The sequence below is a fragment of the Nyctibius grandis genome, chromosome Z (assembly GCF_013368605.1).
Source record: "Nyctibius grandis isolate bNycGra1 chromosome Z, bNycGra1.pri, whole genome shotgun sequence".
In the NCBI taxonomy this organism is placed as follows: domain Eukaryota; kingdom Metazoa; phylum Chordata; class Aves; order Nyctibiiformes; family Nyctibiidae; genus Nyctibius; species Nyctibius grandis.
The window spans coordinates 49,211,722-49,228,659 of NC_090695.1; the positions used below are offsets into that span (position 1 = coordinate 49,211,722).

Below are 16,938 nucleotides of genomic sequence, written 5' to 3' on the forward strand. Positions count from 1 at the left end.
TAGTCGACTGATTTTTCTCTTTGCTTTTTCTCATTTTGGTAGAGCCTATGCTTTTAAGCTTTACACGTAGGTATGACAGACCTGTTTGAACACCCCCTTTTTTTTTTCTTTTTCTTTTTTTTTTTAGGTTCGCTTTGTGAAACCAGTCTTTCCGGGGCAAACTTTACAAACAGAAATGTGGAAGGAAGGAAATAGAATCCATTTTCAGACCAAGGTCAGAACACACTCACCATTCTGCGCTTTAGAGAAAGATGTGTTGGTTAAAAGACTTGGGGGTATGAGGAGAAGCAAAAGAGTGGCTCATTGAGCACACCATTGAGGAGGGTTCTGTAAAGAAACTGAGTGATTAGAATGAAATGTTCTTACTTATTTTATGGTGTCACTAAGATTCCAATAAAAATACCGTTATACTCATAGGATGTAATACACTCCTTACATTAAATAATATAAGAACTCATTTCATTTTATTGCATTTTCTGTGTTTGTCCACTGTGGAAGATCAAAAAGCAGTCATTCCCCAGTCAGCATAGTTTGTACTTCTTTTCTGCAGTTAATCATAACCTTGTGTACGCATCTTTTTTTAACATTTGTTTATCTTACATAAGCTCCTGACAGTTAGTTTATGCAGGTACACTTCTACAAATTTATCTTAAATTGAGTTAAACTTAAGCTGCATCTACGCAGAACAGCTTACTTAAAAATGGAAGTTTCATAGGAGCTGGACATAATAACTGCAGTAAAACAGAGTTTACACATTTATAAATTCAAGTTTTGCATTACCGTATTTTTCTGCATTGCTCGTAGCATTTTGTGTGGATATCCTGTAATCCTTTCCTACACTTGGTAGGGTACTTACTGAAAGCTAAGGGTAAAATACTCCAGTAGAGGCGAAAAGTAAATTGTCATTGCTTCTGTTGTAGCATCCTATGACACTGTCACTTTCTTAAACTATGATTTGCTGCTGGTATTTCTCAATATGTGTTGGCTTATGCAGATGCAATTTGCGTTGCTTTGGCTAGCCAAAGTTTTGCAACCCCATCTCTGTAAAAATGTAGCCAGCTGTTGATTAGTGAGTACAGGGAGAGTTGCACCTGCAGCAAAGATTGGGCAGGCAAAATCAAATGAGGAGGGTCATCATAAGGACGCAGGATTGCTGTTTCCACAGGAATACAGCTTTGTGGAATAAATGTTGACTGAAGGAGGTATATTTTGTTTGCAGACCTGATGAGTGTTAGCAGCTATAGAATTTCAGAATGATAACAATGTCAAGGCTATTATGTACAAACTCTCCATCTGTAGTTACTAGTAGTAAACAAGACAGTTTGGTGCCTCAAATGAACTTTGGCGATTACTGTATTGGAGATGGCATAGCTCTATTGAAAAGGTACTACCACCCAGTCCTGACAGAATTTCTAGACCTTAGGTATTTACTTTTGAGGGTTTACATGTACAGTGTAAATTAACAGAATTCATTATATGCTTCCAAGCCCTTTGAAATTTGTAAACAGAGTAGGATGTTTTGTTGTGTTTGAAGACTGAATTTGTTATTATGCTTAGTTTAATGGTTGCTAATATGTAGAGTTTGGGGGCATTTTGCTACAGGTTTTTTTTCCACAAGTGTGAAGTAACTTATTTTGGAGAGAAATTACAATGTTTAACAGGATTATAGAAAACCACCTTGTTTCAACAGTTACGAATTGTGCAGAATTCTGTTTCTTATTGCATGTTGGATTAGTCTGAAGTAAAGCCATCTTAGTATTTGTAATAAGCTCTGATTAAATCAAGCTAAAAGTAGACCTATAACTTCGATGTGCTGGTTTAAATCCATTTTCAGCATTGTCTGAAGTTCAGTGGCGGCAGGTGACAAGCTGTTAGGCACAATTTGAGTAATCCTTATTATGTAGTCTTTCTGTATTAATTTCACCTGTGCAATAAGCTAGGCTGTGATACTGGATATGCCTCCGCTTTGGCTATTTATCATGTAACTCTCTATGTGCATTGGTAGTGAATCATTTTGCCATCTTCTGTTTGCTGCCCTAAGTCAGAGTGGTTTGTCAGACCCCTTAAAGAGACAATGCCAAAATGAAACCTGTTTTCTTCTCAGACTTAGCTATTTCAAAAAATTAAAAAGAAGGGAATTCAGGTATTTTTCATCTTTCTTCTTGTAATCTTTCTGGTTTTACAATGCTTAAAAAATTGTTTCTAGTGCAAGTTGCAGTGGAAGGCACCTGGAGATAGTGAAACTGTCTAGATGAACTCTTGACAACTGTGTATCTACCTCAAGGAAGAACCTTTTAGAACAATGTCTTTCTCAGAACTATTTGTGAAGTAACATTAAGAGTAACTTATAACACTGGAGGTAAATTTTCAGATAAATAAGGTTTTTCTACCATTTTGTGAACAGAAAAACAGCAATATATTTTGATATAATTTCTCAAGAAGCAAATAATTATTTTGTTTGAAAAGCTGTTTGCAAAGCATAGTATACGAACTTGCCTCAAGACTACACGCATTTATGGGATGGGTTTTTTTTTTCACTCTGCAAATTTTATGTTTTCTCTTTTCTTCATCTGATTTTAAAATGTAAGGATGACTCCTTGGTGTCCCTTCTGTTGTGACTTTTTGTGAATACATTACCTCTTTAATGTATTTTTTTCCCCTGTCACAGGTGAAAGAGACTGGAGAAGTTGCTATTGCAGGGGGCTATGTGGATATAGTACCAGCCTTGGATAAGCCTTCTTCTCGGGAGCCTCTGAAGGTAGGGGGAAGCAATAGAAGTCTTAACTTGCAAAGCAGCGTAGTTAGGCTTTATTTTTGTGAAAAACATGGGAAAAATACTTAGATCACTTACCACTCTTATTTGCAGTACTTAAATGAGAATATGAGCATATGTTTAAGATCAGAGGTTCCTGGATCTATATTTGAGGGGAAAAATACAGACGTTTTAAGATACATAGACTGGCTGATGAAGTTTGAAGTGCTTGATGCCAATTGGACTGTTGGGATAAGCATCGCACTGTATGTTACAAAACAAGGGGGACATGCACCAGTGAGGACCACAAGTTTTGGGCACTTGCATACCTTAAGATTGAAATTAGTCCCTATAATTTGGGGCTGTTCCTATAAAACAAGCATTTTGGTTTTATTTTGTAGATGTTGAAGATCAAACTCAATGTTTAAGTTGTAAAAGTGTGTGACCTACCTTTCTCAATCTTTTCAGAGGGACATGGGGAGAGTGGCAATAAGGCATTAGAAGAACAGAACAAATGAAAATGAGATAGCGTACTCATAGAAAAGGACAGTTTTCTCATTGAATCATTTTCAAAGAAGGCTCTGACGGCTTTTTGTGCATGTGGTTAGGCCTAACACAATATGCACTTTATACTACCTATGTTTCAAAAAATCTTCTGCATGCATGCAGTAAGCCTCGGGTACTGGACTTGCCACAAAAGACAGAATTGCACATGCAGTGCTGAGAATGTCCTGGGTTCTTCATGTGGTCTAAAAGACACTGGTGCACAGTGCATTGCCTTAATAAACTATGGGGGGTTTTCCCCATTGATTCCCGCCTGCAAAGGATGAAACTTTAATGCATTGAAGTTTATGAAATACTGAGATAGTGATAGTCATATAAAGCTTGTGGTATATTCCTGGAACCCGTTTCTTTTTTGCTGGCTGGTAACTCTGTTACATAATGGAAAATGTTAGGCTTAACCAAAGAGGTGACAAGATAGCAGCATGAGGAGTATTGCATTCTGGTGTACAGGTAGGTACAGCAGAACAACTAAAGCTATGAGAGCTTCTTTGCTCCAATTCCAGTTAGATGAAAAATGTCACTGGAGCAGCTTCTTAAAGTGTAGCATTTTATCCAGTATAAATATTTGTTAGAGAAAGACAATGAAAGGCTTGCAAAACAATACGTGTTTGAAAAAGTTGAAAATGTAAATGTAGCTAATCCCACTCTTAAATGACAAACACATTGTGTCTACACTGGAGTTCTGACTGTGTTCATAGTGCAGTATGTTTTGAACATCTTTGATGTCGTGTTAAAGTAATGTACTGGTAAAAACATTTTTGCGTTCTAAATCTAACATGCCATTCACCATGGAAAAAGTGGCAATGGTTATTCTCCAAAGGGAGTAAAGGGCAATTTAGAAAACAGTTGGAGCCCTAATTAGAAAACCTGTCTTAAATTGTAGTGATAAATGACAAAAACTGCAAAAGCAAGATTTTAAATCATTCTCAAGGAAGAATCCATGAAGCATTTTCTGCTTGAATGTACTCTTTAACACTGACAGTTGCTAGAGGTGATTATTTGTGGTGGAAGAAGTCTCAATTGCATTTAATAATTCTGCATTAGAGACTCTCCTGGACACAGTGCTTGAACTGCTAGACTTATTTAGTACTTTTTAAATGGAGTTGCAATTTTAAATTCTTCCTGCTCACTCTTTTTTTAAGACTGCAGGGCTGCAGAGTGACTTCGTGTTTGAAGAAATTGGTCGTCGCATAAAACAAATTGGAAATGAATTGGTAAAGAAAGTAAATGCCATATTCCAATGGGACATCACTAAAGATGGAAAAACAGCAATGCAGTGGAGTAAGTTGTGGCTTTTATATAAGGCCCTGATGCATTTTTTTAATGAAGTGAGATTAATTATATTCATTCTAATTAAACTGATATCTTGAAAATAAGCATAAGGTAGTAGATTAATATTCACTGGGACCTAAAAATCTGAATGCATACTGAATGCACAAGTGACAAGGAAGTCAGATAAAGTTCTGTAATGGCAGTTACTAACCTTTCTAGGAACATACTTCTGTAACTTGCCTATTTAGACGTAGGCATAGGCAAACCATCCTCTAGAACTTCAGTGCATTTCTATTTACATTTTCCACAGTGGATCGCTGCTGCTGGTCATGTACAGGCTAACTAATTAAAACAAATAAGTATTTATTTCTATGTTATTGTTCTTGTCACTTCAGTGAAAATATAGCCCAATTTGTTTCCATTCAAATTTTCTGTCATCAAGGTTTAATGAAGTTATAATGATACTTACCCGTCCTTTAAGCAGGAGACTGGGCTGATGAAGAAAGGCTAAAGCTTGTAATAGCAATGGGTCAGAGGGGGTGTTTCCTGGTAAAGTGTATTATACAGGTATGTGAAATGGTCTGATGGGGCAAAACTACTTCCTCCAAAAACGTCTCTTCTTAAATTCTGTTGTACTCAGTTTGTAAAGATATGTATTTTTGCAAAAATCAGTCTAATTTTAGTAATTGGATATATTTCATTATCTTTGGAATTATTCAAGTTTTTTTGCTGACATGTCCTGAATGGTCTATTAGCAGAATGTAAAGTTTTTCTAAAGGGATAAACACTAGTCAGGTTGTAACTTCCAGGCCTTTGCTTTTTTGTGGAGAAATGCAAGTCTTGGGGTCATCTGTCACTTAGACTGCTTCATTTTGTTTGGTCTCAATGGTTGGATCCAGTCAGAAAGGTTTTGGGGGAGATACAGATGAGGTGGGCTGCCCTTTGACAGGCTGAGGGGAGAGACTGACATGTTGGTAGGTCAGATCAGGTCTGCACTGTGCTTTGTCACATAGACTGTGACTTTTTTAGCTGTTGTTAAGTCTTTGCAATGTCTGTTCTCAATAAATGGTTATTGTGTTTAAGAAAGAGCTCTTCCTTTTACAGAGTGGTTTAGAAACCTATAATTTCACTTTCTCTTTTGCTAGTGTTAATCCAGCAGAGATTCTGAGTAGCAAGACTGATGTTAAGTTTCAGGAAAAATATCATACATAGATTCATCAAGATAGTTCTGTTCTACCTGTATTTGCCTTTTAAGCAATTTTTGAGGGATAATGGGTGATTTCCACTTGGATAACAGTTAATCGATGTATTGAATATACCTGCAGATACCTGTAGATTATGCAGGCTGAGTACGTATACATCAGAAAGAGGGCGGTAAATACTGCATAATTCAACTCAGAACTCTTAAAACTTATTACTGAAGTCAATCTTAAAGCTTATAACTGCTCTTAATCATTCCTACCATCTGCAGTTTTCCACTCTTACACTCAGTAATTCAAATGATGGGCATGCTTAGAACCTGGACAGACGGCTTATGAAGCCTTTCCTGTGTTCTTCTTTACATTGTTAGAAGATATATTATAAGCCCATAGATTAAACTCCAAAACACTTAAAGTGGATACTTGTGTTTGTTAAGAGAATCTCTCTATACACTACATCAGTCATATCTATTGTTCCGTGTGTATCTAAATGTAATATAAGTGGTGGTCATGTTTATAACAACAACTGATGATCATGTTTATCATAACAACCAGAAAACTATCTTCAAGATTTTTTGTTACTGTCTTTAATTTTGGAATTGCTTTGTTTGTCACCTAAACTCAGTATTGTGTATGTTCCTCCATTATGAATGGAGGGACAAATCAATGGAAGAAAAATCTGATGAGGAGTGTTCAAGACATCAATAAAATTTCTCGCTCAGGATGACCTTAAACTGCAAACTGCTGAACGCAGAACAGGCACACTGAAAGATTTAGGCCTGAGAAGTGGCCTTACCTGCATCATGAGACCAAGTTTTATTAGAGGGGAAACAAGCGGATGTTTTTGCCATTGTATCGAGAGAGAGAGAGAACACTTCTGCTTTGTGTAAATCAAAAGACAGCCTTTTCTTGTCCTCTCTCCTGTTTCCTACTGAAGCAGTGGGAGGAAAGTAGTGCCTTCTTCCCATGCTTATTTCCCTAGCTAAAAGGGATTAAATAGACATAACTTTCCTTTGTCCTGTTCCCTCTGCTTCTGTTGCAGTGAACAATATCTGTACTATTATACGAATTTGGAACTACTTAAAGCTCCTTGTGGGATGGAGGGTGGAGGAGGTAATCTAATATTTTAAACATTTCCTGTTGCTGAATACTGTTAGGAGCTTAAATGAAACATTTCAAAAAATCTTGCAAAAGTTCCTGCAAATTTTTGTGTAGTGTGGTCAGTTCCTTCAAACTTAGCTGTCAAACAGTGGCTAGTGTTTATGAATTACTGTGGTCTCTATGGTGTAGTAAATATGTAAGGCTGAATGTAAATATCTACGTGACAAGCAGGGCATCTGTAGAAAACGTTGCTTACTTTTCTCATCAGGAATATTGGTATGCAAGTACTCCCTTTGTATGTCACTTTTTCAAAGAACTTTCTGTGTCATCTGATGGTTTTCTGAATATTTTTGTGTGCCTTTGAAATTTCAAGCAGTTAAAGGACGAAGAAAGCAGGACGTGGTTAATATTAACATAAAATAATTAAAATTAAATTTTAATTATTAATTTAAATATTAAATTGTAATATTAAAATATTAAAATAGTAACGTAAACTCACTGGCAGAGTGTTAGCAGTTATGACAACTGTAGTGTCAGCTCTCACAGTTTGTCCTTATATGGATTAATAGCATACTACTGTTGATGTCTATTTAACTCTAATGTTAGACTTCTAATGGCAAGGTATATATATCTGCATGATGGAATTTTTATTTGGGGGATTTTTTTAAATACTATTCTAGTCATTAAAAAAACCCCAAACAAGCACAAAGCAAAAAAAGACCTAGAGGCAAGCATTCAAGATTTGTAAGCAATTCCCAGCTTAATTCTTTTTGCTTGTTTACATACATTATTATTCAGTATTCAAGAGCATCATCATGTACTGTCTCTTCTACAGGATGGCAGCATAATTGTTTTGCATGGTGAATGCAAAGGAAGACAGCTTTCTTGCAGTTAATATATTGTTGGTATGGTATGGTCATCACCTAGACTTTTGTAACATGCATGAACAATGACAGCCAATTTAGAATATGTAACATTGACAATGCCATTTACTGACATGAATGCTTGACTTTTTCTGCTGTTAATGGAATGGAAGCTTCTCTACCTAATTAGAAATTTTACCCTTTGATAATTTTTTCCTTTAAAAACTGAAGATGATAGTAAGATGTTACCTTTGCTATAGCTTGAATCTAATTATGTGTCATTATTTTGAATGGTTTCAAACCTGCTTCAGATTTTAATGTTAGCCAACTCTGTCAGTAGAATTGCACTTCTTTACACTACATTTAAATTTGGCCCACTGATTAGTAGTTGACCCCCTGTGTACAATGATTTTAAATCAGTTTTGTAAATGTTATGGTACATGAGTTTATAACAATTGTGAATTATTTTTCTTTTCTTAAAGTAAAATTGCTTTTTTGAGAGCTAGATCCCATAATGTACATAGCTATAATAAAGCAAAGAGTAAATATGACATTAAAATTAATTTAGAATTCGGTCCTGTGGAAAAATATTGCATACTCCCTCAGTGTATGGTCAAAATTCTTGACATGTTATCACTGAAACATCTGAAATGTGAGGAAGTAGATTATTTGCGGGGAGTTTTTTTGTTTTGTTTTAAGTCTTTAGTTGATGCAAATTGTTTCATTATCTATCTTATCTTCTCTTTAGGCCTCTTTTTCTAAGGGCCTCCCAGGCGTTTACAGGCAGCGTTTGTGGTTCGTTTGGGCTTCCTGCTAGGCCTCTTTCCCTTATTAAATTTGTTACATAGTTGTGCTGGCTCGTCTTTTAATTTTTTGACTTGTCACTTTTGCACAGCTTTGTGCTGTTGTGAAAACTGCAGCAATTGACAGCGTTAGAAACAATCTGGGCCCCATAGCTCATTACTCATTACTCAATGATTGTAGATTCGGCATATTCTGCTAATGTCCTTGAGCCTCCTAAGATCTGAGAGGGAAGCAAATGAGAGAAAGCAGCAGTATTAAGGATGGCTGTGAAACTCGTTCTCATTTATGCAGTCGTTCTAGTGTTTTCCAAACTTCCAGGAACCAAAAGTTTTTTCTTAAATTTGTATTTTTCTTAAATTTGTATTTTTCTTAAATTTGTATTTTTCTTAAATTTGTATTTTTCTTAAATTTGTATTTTTCTTAAATTTGTATTTTTCTTAAATTTGTATTTTTCTTAAATTTGTATTTTTCTTAAATTTGTATTTTTCTTTGGTGTTTTGTTTTAATGGCAACTGTAACCTTTTGATCTCTGTTCTCTGCAGTAAGCCAAGATTTTTGTTTATTACTTTAAATGAAGTGGGATTTGTGAATTGGATTTAGCTTTTGTTGTTAAAGAGACACTTCTTGATGGTAGCACCAATATTAGCGACACTAGTCTGTATAATTAGTGATGACCTTTACTTTTATGTAGTTCTCTGTGGATGGTGTAAAGCCATGGGGAGGTGTAGAACCATTGATCTTGCACTCAGGATGTGAAATTTTGAACAGCTCATTTGCTGTCTAAACAATGTTGAACTGTAGCCACTGACAACTGGTCTTAATTAGTCATATTTCTTTATAGAATCAAGCTGTTCTAATTTAAGAGGATGCTGAAAATTGTCTTAAGAAGATGAAGCAATACAGATTTTGGCAGTATCAAAAACCTAAGGAATAAGCTTAGCAGTACTGTATCTATCTTTTCTTATTTTTTAACAAAATTTTTAATTGTGACCCCCACAGCTTTGACTTCTCCAGTTGGCTTCACTACCTAAAGCATGCTCTGCTCTCTCCTGCATATTTATTACTGTACAACCATTGCCTTTGCTTTCAATGGTTATAAAATATTTATCTTTTTTTTTTTTAGAGCTAAGCTACTTCATTTCAACTTCTCTTTCCACAAAGAAAAGACATTGCCATTGAGATTTTTTTAGCTGATAGTTAATGGCTCTCTAGAACAGTACTCAGAAGAGTTTACCCATCTGTGGCTTTTCATCGTCCTTCTGAAGGCACTGGTGAAGGCAGAAGATACTTCTGTTCCTTTCCAGTCCTCAGAAGAATAAAACTTTGTTAGGAGAACTGCGGAGAAATTGTTACGTGCAGTTGATTGTGAACATCTGACAAATTATGGCAAAACTGCTTAATAATTTATGATGCGATACGACTTTAGGCAATGAAGAGTGGGTGACACTTTGTTCCATTTGCTTTGAGGATGAGTCTTGCATTGCAGTTGCTTACCCTCTGTAAAGCAGAATAAAAACAAAACCAAACAAAAAAAAGTCTGACCCCTTAATATTTCTCTCCTAGAAATGGTAAGGCACACTTCAAAGGCAAAGCAAAATGTGTCCCCCAAATCTTAGATTTTTAGGGCATTTGGCTACCTTCTATAGAATGTCAATATCTAGTGTTTTAGCTTGTATATATATGATTTTTTGGACTTTTTTATTGTGTCTCTCACAACAGCATCTTATGGACGATAATAATTCATAGATATTTAATTACTGTAGTATAACATGTATACAAGTAAAAACAAAAATCTGAAGGATAACTACTGTTTCATCTGCTGAAGCTGCTTAATTCTGCTTTTCTGCTGGGTGTGTAATACTAAAATTTTACATATTTAAGATGCTAGTTGATTTTTAAAAGTGGCTTTAGCTTTAAGTTTAATTTGTGTTTCTATACACAATATTGCGGAGTGCCATGCCCTTGTTTCAAACTTCTGTTTTTGTGTTGAGTGGATCAGCTATGTGAATGGCTAGGAGAAGAGCTGTATCTGTAGCAGCCACAGAGGGCTACATGTTCTCAGGAACTAAGAACACTGGAGACACCTTTAGGCTACTCATCTGTTACTGCTAGCAGTGGAGCCACACTAGCAGTGTGCAAGGTAGTTGCCTGGCAGCTGCCCGGGTCACCAGCCACCTGAGCGCTGACAGAGCTATGCCACTACCAAGTCATTATCAAGCTGGCTGCTGCAACTATAGTGCTGCATGCAAGCTGCAGTGATGAGACAGTAGCTATAACCATAGAGATGTGTATCCAGGACGTGTAGAAGCCATGTATAGCTGACCTGCATCAAGACCATTTCCTGCTCCAGCAGGCAGCTGTGTTATACAGCTTTATCTCATGGAGTTGTATTTGACAAGAAGGCACCCTCTCTGGTCATTTTGGATAGCTAGAATTTTTCTGCTCTGATGGTTGAAATCTGTTCTGGTATTCGGCTCACTTCTTTCATTGCTAGTTTATATCCATTTCTCCGTGTGCCAGTGCTGTATTTTAGTCTCAGTTGTCATCTGAATACTCTAGGCTAGGTGTACATCAAGAGGAGAGAAAAATGATTGTATATGTTTCTAATCCTTCTCTCTTTTTTTTGTTTTCCTCCCTGCAAAAAAATGAATAAGCAAGTTTTTGGGATAGTTTTCCATTCTCTGTAAGGAGAGGATTTCCTTTCCTTCTTTAAAATACCAACATATGTTGTATTTTGGATACTCTTTACAGTGTGATTCACCAGAATTCACCCGCTAGGTCTTACGTATCAATTTTTGGGATTTCGTTTCCTTCTGCTAATTCCTTTGGGATTTTGGGTGGCTTTTTTTTTTATTTTTTTTTTTTTACTTTTACTGCTTGCATTAAAGATGTCATAACTCACTTATGATAAAGCTTAGAAAAAGAAGTGGGTCGAGTAACACTAGGTCCTTCATGTTTTTTGTGACAAAGGCAGTATTTGTTGTCACAGAGCTCTTCTCTTTTGTGGCTGCTCTGTTCTTTTTTTTCTTTTTTTCTTCATTGGCAGAAATCTTAATGCTCTTTAAAAAGAATAAAGAGGAAATGGAAATTATATTTTCATATTTTTGTGGAAAGAACATGCTATTAGATTGGTCTTTTTTTTTTTTTAGAATTTCTGGCAAGTTTTAATTTGAGATGGGTTAAGGATTTGATGTGATTAAACGTAAGTTTTGCCCATGGTACCATAATTATGCAAAGTTTGCAGGCATATTTGTGCTTTGAGAGCTTACAATTAATTATAGATGTGGATTGATAAGCGATGCTCTTGTGACTTGGATAGGAAATGGAAAAGGAGAACAGGGATTGTAATGATGTTAAGTATGTACTATATTCAGATTAAAATCTAGGAGTTGTTAGAACTCCTGAGTCACTACACCTTTTTAATTCTAACTTTTTTCCGTCTAAACTTTACACTGCTGAGACTGATGGATGAGTATTATCAGTGAGATATATCAAAACTGCTTTTCCAGCCAGTGCTTAGTAGAGAAGGAGAGAAGGGTCTGTTGTGTCTTAGGAGATGTTATGTCAGGCTTTCAGCATCTGGGTTCCTTGCTGGAACAGCCTGGGAAGGGTAGGGGTAGCCCAAAAAAAATCAATGCATGCAAAATGAAACACCACAAGGGACTCATGCTGTTTTGATTTCTAAGGTCCAAAAGTAATTAAAAATAAATAATTAAGAACTGTAAGTATCCTAGAAAACCATGTGTGTGCTTTTTGTGAATTTATACGTGGGGCTTACTGACCAGTGCTATTTGGGACAAAGGGAGCTCAGCTTGGCTGCATTGGTATAGTTTGTAACATTGCTAGCGTTTGAGTAGAGGTGCATTTTAAAAGGACATTGGCAGTTAGACTTGGTTAACTTGATCTGAGGAGCTGGTATCCACTGTGAAACTTTCATTTCATGATACAATAGATGATTTTTTTTTTTTTAAACCAGTAGTCTGTGCCTGCATAACATACAGGAGCAATGTTTAAAGGCTTGCTTATGATGTTAGACTATATAGTAGTTGTTTTGAATCAAAAGAATGTTACACAGCTCCTACCCATAGACATAAAGTATAGATTATTCATCTGGTGCTCAGTAATTCTTTTTTCTTTCTTCTCTTATTGCATCAAATAAGTGATGTCCATTAAACCTATTCCTGAAATTACAATTTACCTTAAAATCAAGTAGATAATAATAATCCAGTATGTCACTTCTCACTGAGCATCATTGTACACTTAATTTCCCTTCTATTTTTGTCGCAACTAGATAAATATTACTTAGAACAGATTTCAGAAAATGAAAGACTTAAACAGACAAAAGCTATTCCCAGTCTGTATAGTTCACCTTACCCTTTCAGAAAAACTATTTGGAAAAAAAATACACGAGAGAGTTGATGCAGAAATAAGTCTCCATAGTTAGGTGAGTGCCTTAAAATTTGTCAGCTAAGAAAAAGCAACTGACAGTATTGGCTAGGCAGCCATGATTCTGTAATTAGGGATGTCATGTCCTTACGGGAACATCCACTTGAATAATGATTTTGTTTTGTGCTTCAAAAGCAGGGGGGGGGAGCTATGAGGAAAAGGTGTAAAGGCAAAGACTGGGAATTTGCAGAAGTGAGAATGATCTGGCAGAGCATATCCTGTCAAAATGTTCTTCTAATACTCTTCTAAACAAATGACACAATACCTGATAGTGTTAGCTTTGTAATAGATTATTTTAGCAGGTCATTTGGTGTGGGAAAAGAACACTCTGAAGCTCCAGACACTTTGAGGAATTTTTGGCTTTCCAGAAGAGAAAGACATATCTTTGGCAAGGCTTTAAATGCTCTCTGCATGAAGCAGAACAGGCTATATTGCCCTTGGGGCAGAACAGGGAAAATGCAGCAGCATGTTTGAACACCACCACATTTGCCTTCTCTGAATATAGAATGCTGTTTTAAAACATTAGAGCTTTATTATTAACTTTAACATTTTTGCAGTAATTGCACCAATTAATATCTTGTGAATCTTAAATGTTGTTTAGAAATGTTTTTTGCCATCTATGTGAGAATTTTCAAATGGCAGTCCTTGCTGTAAACCCACTCCCCCTTAGTACAGGAATAATTTTTTTTTCTATTCTAATCTCAATTATTTTCTTTCATTAAAGAAGAATTAAAACCTTTTCATTTTGTAAGTGTCTGTTAGGCCAAGATTTATGTTTAGACTGGATGCTTCATAATAACAGATAAGGAGAATAGTGTTCTTTAGACTGAAAATTTTATCTTTATTTTGAAATAAAACTATCTTTGCTGCTGCTTCTCAGCAATTGACTTAAAGAATGGCTCTGGAACGGTGTATCAAGGACCTGCAAGAAGTTCTGCTGATACCACCTTCACTCTGTCAGATGAGGATTTCATGGACGTGGTACAGCAAAAGACCAATCCGCAAAAGGTAAAACCTATGTGTCACAGACATACTCACTTGCATGGGGACATATTATTTACCTTAAATCAAGCTCTGGTTCATGACTATTTGCATTCCGAAATCTGCAACACTAGATGTTTTGACAGTGCAAACCAGAGTCAGATGAGGTGTAAGCACATCATTACCTTATACTGAATGAGTTAGAAGACATGATGAGGAATTTATGCCATCTTTATCATCTTGAGACAAAGATTCCTCAAATGGCATAAAGCCTGGCAGTACAAAGTTAGTCGTTTGTTTGTTTCTTAGCACTTCACAATATATGATTTGCAAGGTTAGGGTTTGTCAGCTTGATGATTCCGGCTGTTGTGATTGGTCATGTTGCAGGAAGTTGATATTTGTTGCAATATTCTGATATACTGCTACTACTGCAGCAAAGAGAAATCTCCGACAATGAATGCATGCAGATACATTGAAACTGATCAAAATTCACCCAAACTAGGTAGATTTTTAAGGGAAGGAAGATTTAAGAAAGGTATGTAATCTGGGTCTGCACTTTCAGCTTCTTGGAGTAATCAACTGCTTAAAACTACTAATTTTACTAATAAAAATGCCTTGTGTAAAAGTAAATTAAACTGTCATAACTTTAATATGTCAGCTTACAGATTAAAGCTTGAGCAAATGAAAACTTTAATTAAGCTCATCATATATCAAACAGTTCCTTTTCTTTGATACCCAGCAGAAGTTGTTGGAGACTTTCATTTTAAAATTGGAGACTAACGATGTTGGCAAATGTTTGTTATAAGTCCTACATACCACATGAGTAAAATCCTTGTGACCCTCTGTACACAGCAGGCATAAAGCATAAACAAGATGTTGACGTGTAATCTTCAGAATGCTGAAGAACAGTGATTGCAATTCAGGAACATTATCTGTTCTTAGGCATTAGTATTTCCTTTGAGTTTCTGTGAAGTTTTTCATCTAAAGAAGCTCAAAGCATCTATTTAAATTCTTTTCTGCTGGCTCTCTCTATTCCTTATTTGACTGTATTTCAAGTTAATGGAACTATGCAAAAGCACATTGTTTCACAACTTTCAAAGAGCTTTCAAATTGCAAAGACACAGTGAAGCAAAACTAGTTTTAAAAAAATACTGAACAAGATTGAAACAGGGTATACAGCTCTTTGAAGCAGGGACAATAAAAATGTAATATACCACCATTTCAGTGAAAATATTGGTTGATCTATGAATCTGCAAATGCAGCAAAATCTTGTCTAGCTCCTGTTTGTTATAACATGCCATGTATAAATCCAGTGCATTTCCTTGGAATATGTGTGTATGTATATTGTGCAACTTCCTGTTTGGATTTGTTATAAATTTGAGTGAGCAGCTGACCTATTCATTAGGCCTTTAATTTTCAGTAAATGGCCTTTTCATTCTATTTCCTCATTTCACATAAGGATATATGGGTATCTATAGCATAGGAAGGGGAAGACTGGGAGCTTTTTTTTGTGCCCTGGTGAAGTTTTGCCATCAGCTTCTGTGGAGAAGTTTGTCTTATACCAGGAGAAGTCCTCTGTGCTATACATAGAAAAGAAATGGAGGCCACTGAAGTAGCACTGGATTTTTTTTTTTCCCCCTGAGTGATAGACTTGGCCTTGCCTGCTCTCTAGATAGAAAACTGTGATCCTGGATGCTATTAAAATTGAACTTGGATGGTCTTCTCTTAATAACCAATAACCAATGGGCATTATGTACTTGAGGCTTTTTCTAGCCTAAATAACCACACTTATCTTTGGCCTCTTGTTTGGTTCTAGCAACTCTTTGCATTGTGAGTGAACAGTTGAATACACTTTTTTTCACCTCCTTTGTCTTTTGTAGGCATTCTTTTCTGGTAAATTAAAAGTGAAGGGGAACATCATGCTGAGCCAGAAATTGGAAATGATCCTGAAAGATTATGCCAAACTCTGAACTGCTGGATCATCTACCACAGCAGTGAAGAACTTCAGAAGATAGAAACTTCAATTAGTTCAGAACCAATGACTGAAACATTTGCAGGCTACTTAACATCAATGTACTGATTCATTATACTGCTAATATGCAAGCTGTTTTAATTGCTGTAGAGAGAAAATTATTAAATGAACGTAACTGTTAATATTGTCCCTTTTTGTTTCTCAGCAATGGTAGAAAATCATACTTTTCTCATTGCACATATTTTATCTAAATAAAATGTATGTAGTTCTTACAAAGAATCATATATTTCTATGCTAATGCTGAAGAAAATTAAACCAATACACCTCTTTGATATCTCCTTCTATGTGTATGCAGTCTTCATTTATATTGCCTTAGTTAGACTGTCTAATTTCTATGAATCTAGCTGGTTTATTAAAATTAACATTTTTTGTCTTAAGTTCTCATGATCCCATTAAAACAACTGGAAGATGGAAGTCAATTCCATTTATTTACATCTTGTTATTATGGGGTTTTTTTCTGCACAGAAAAAACCTCTTGAACTTTAGCTCTGCCCAGCTTATTTAGACAGTCATTTTTATATAAGTTACTCTTACAAATTACATGAAAAGTGGTAAACATTAATCTTTAGGGGAAATTTTTTCATCTGAGAGATATTACACTGCACCAAAGGCTGTCACTGTAGCCAAATTGTTCTTTGTGTAGATTCATTCTCATGAGGATCAGCATCATGGCAGCAGGGAAAGATATAAGAGTGATTTCCTCGTTTTTTACCTATGGTCAGAACTGAGGTAGCAGCTGAGGCCATATGTTTTCCTGAAGAAAGTATGCTTTTCATCACTGATTGTCACATGAACACCTGGAAATTTGATTTCACCGGTGACTAACATTTTGTGTGCTCAGTATCTTTTTTTCTCATTCAGACTTGCTCTATGTTGATACCATTTGAGGAATTCAGGACATCTAAGGCTTGTCTCCTTGGTCAG

The 16,938-nt window shown here is 35.8% G+C and overlaps 1 protein-coding gene across 11 annotated transcripts in view; it reads left to right on the top strand.

Moving 5' to 3' along the window:
* HSD17B4 (hydroxysteroid 17-beta dehydrogenase 4) overlaps window positions 1-16,292 on the top strand; it is a 73,228-nt gene extending 56,936 nt beyond the window's left edge. For 3 of the 11 annotated variants that reach the window (XM_068422222.1, XM_068422231.1, XM_068422233.1), the window contains 6 exons: window positions 128-214; window positions 2,669-2,758; window positions 4,459-4,597; window positions 13,882-14,009; window positions 14,370-14,517; window positions 15,863-16,292. In XM_068422222.1, the coding sequence (XP_068278323.1) occupies window positions 128-214; window positions 2,669-2,758; window positions 4,459-4,597; window positions 13,882-14,009; window positions 14,370-14,517; window positions 15,863-15,879 (609 nt within the window). In that variant the 3' untranslated portion in view covers window positions 15,880-16,292. Of the gene's footprint in view, window positions 1-127; window positions 215-2,668; window positions 2,759-4,458; window positions 4,598-5,069; window positions 5,156-7,723; window positions 7,799-13,881; window positions 14,010-14,369; window positions 14,518-15,862 lie in introns of those variants that run through there. The other 8 variants (XR_011050022.1, XM_068422225.1, XM_068422224.1 and 5 more) reach the window with 8 other exon arrangements.
* Window positions 16,293-16,938: the final 646 nt, after the last annotated feature.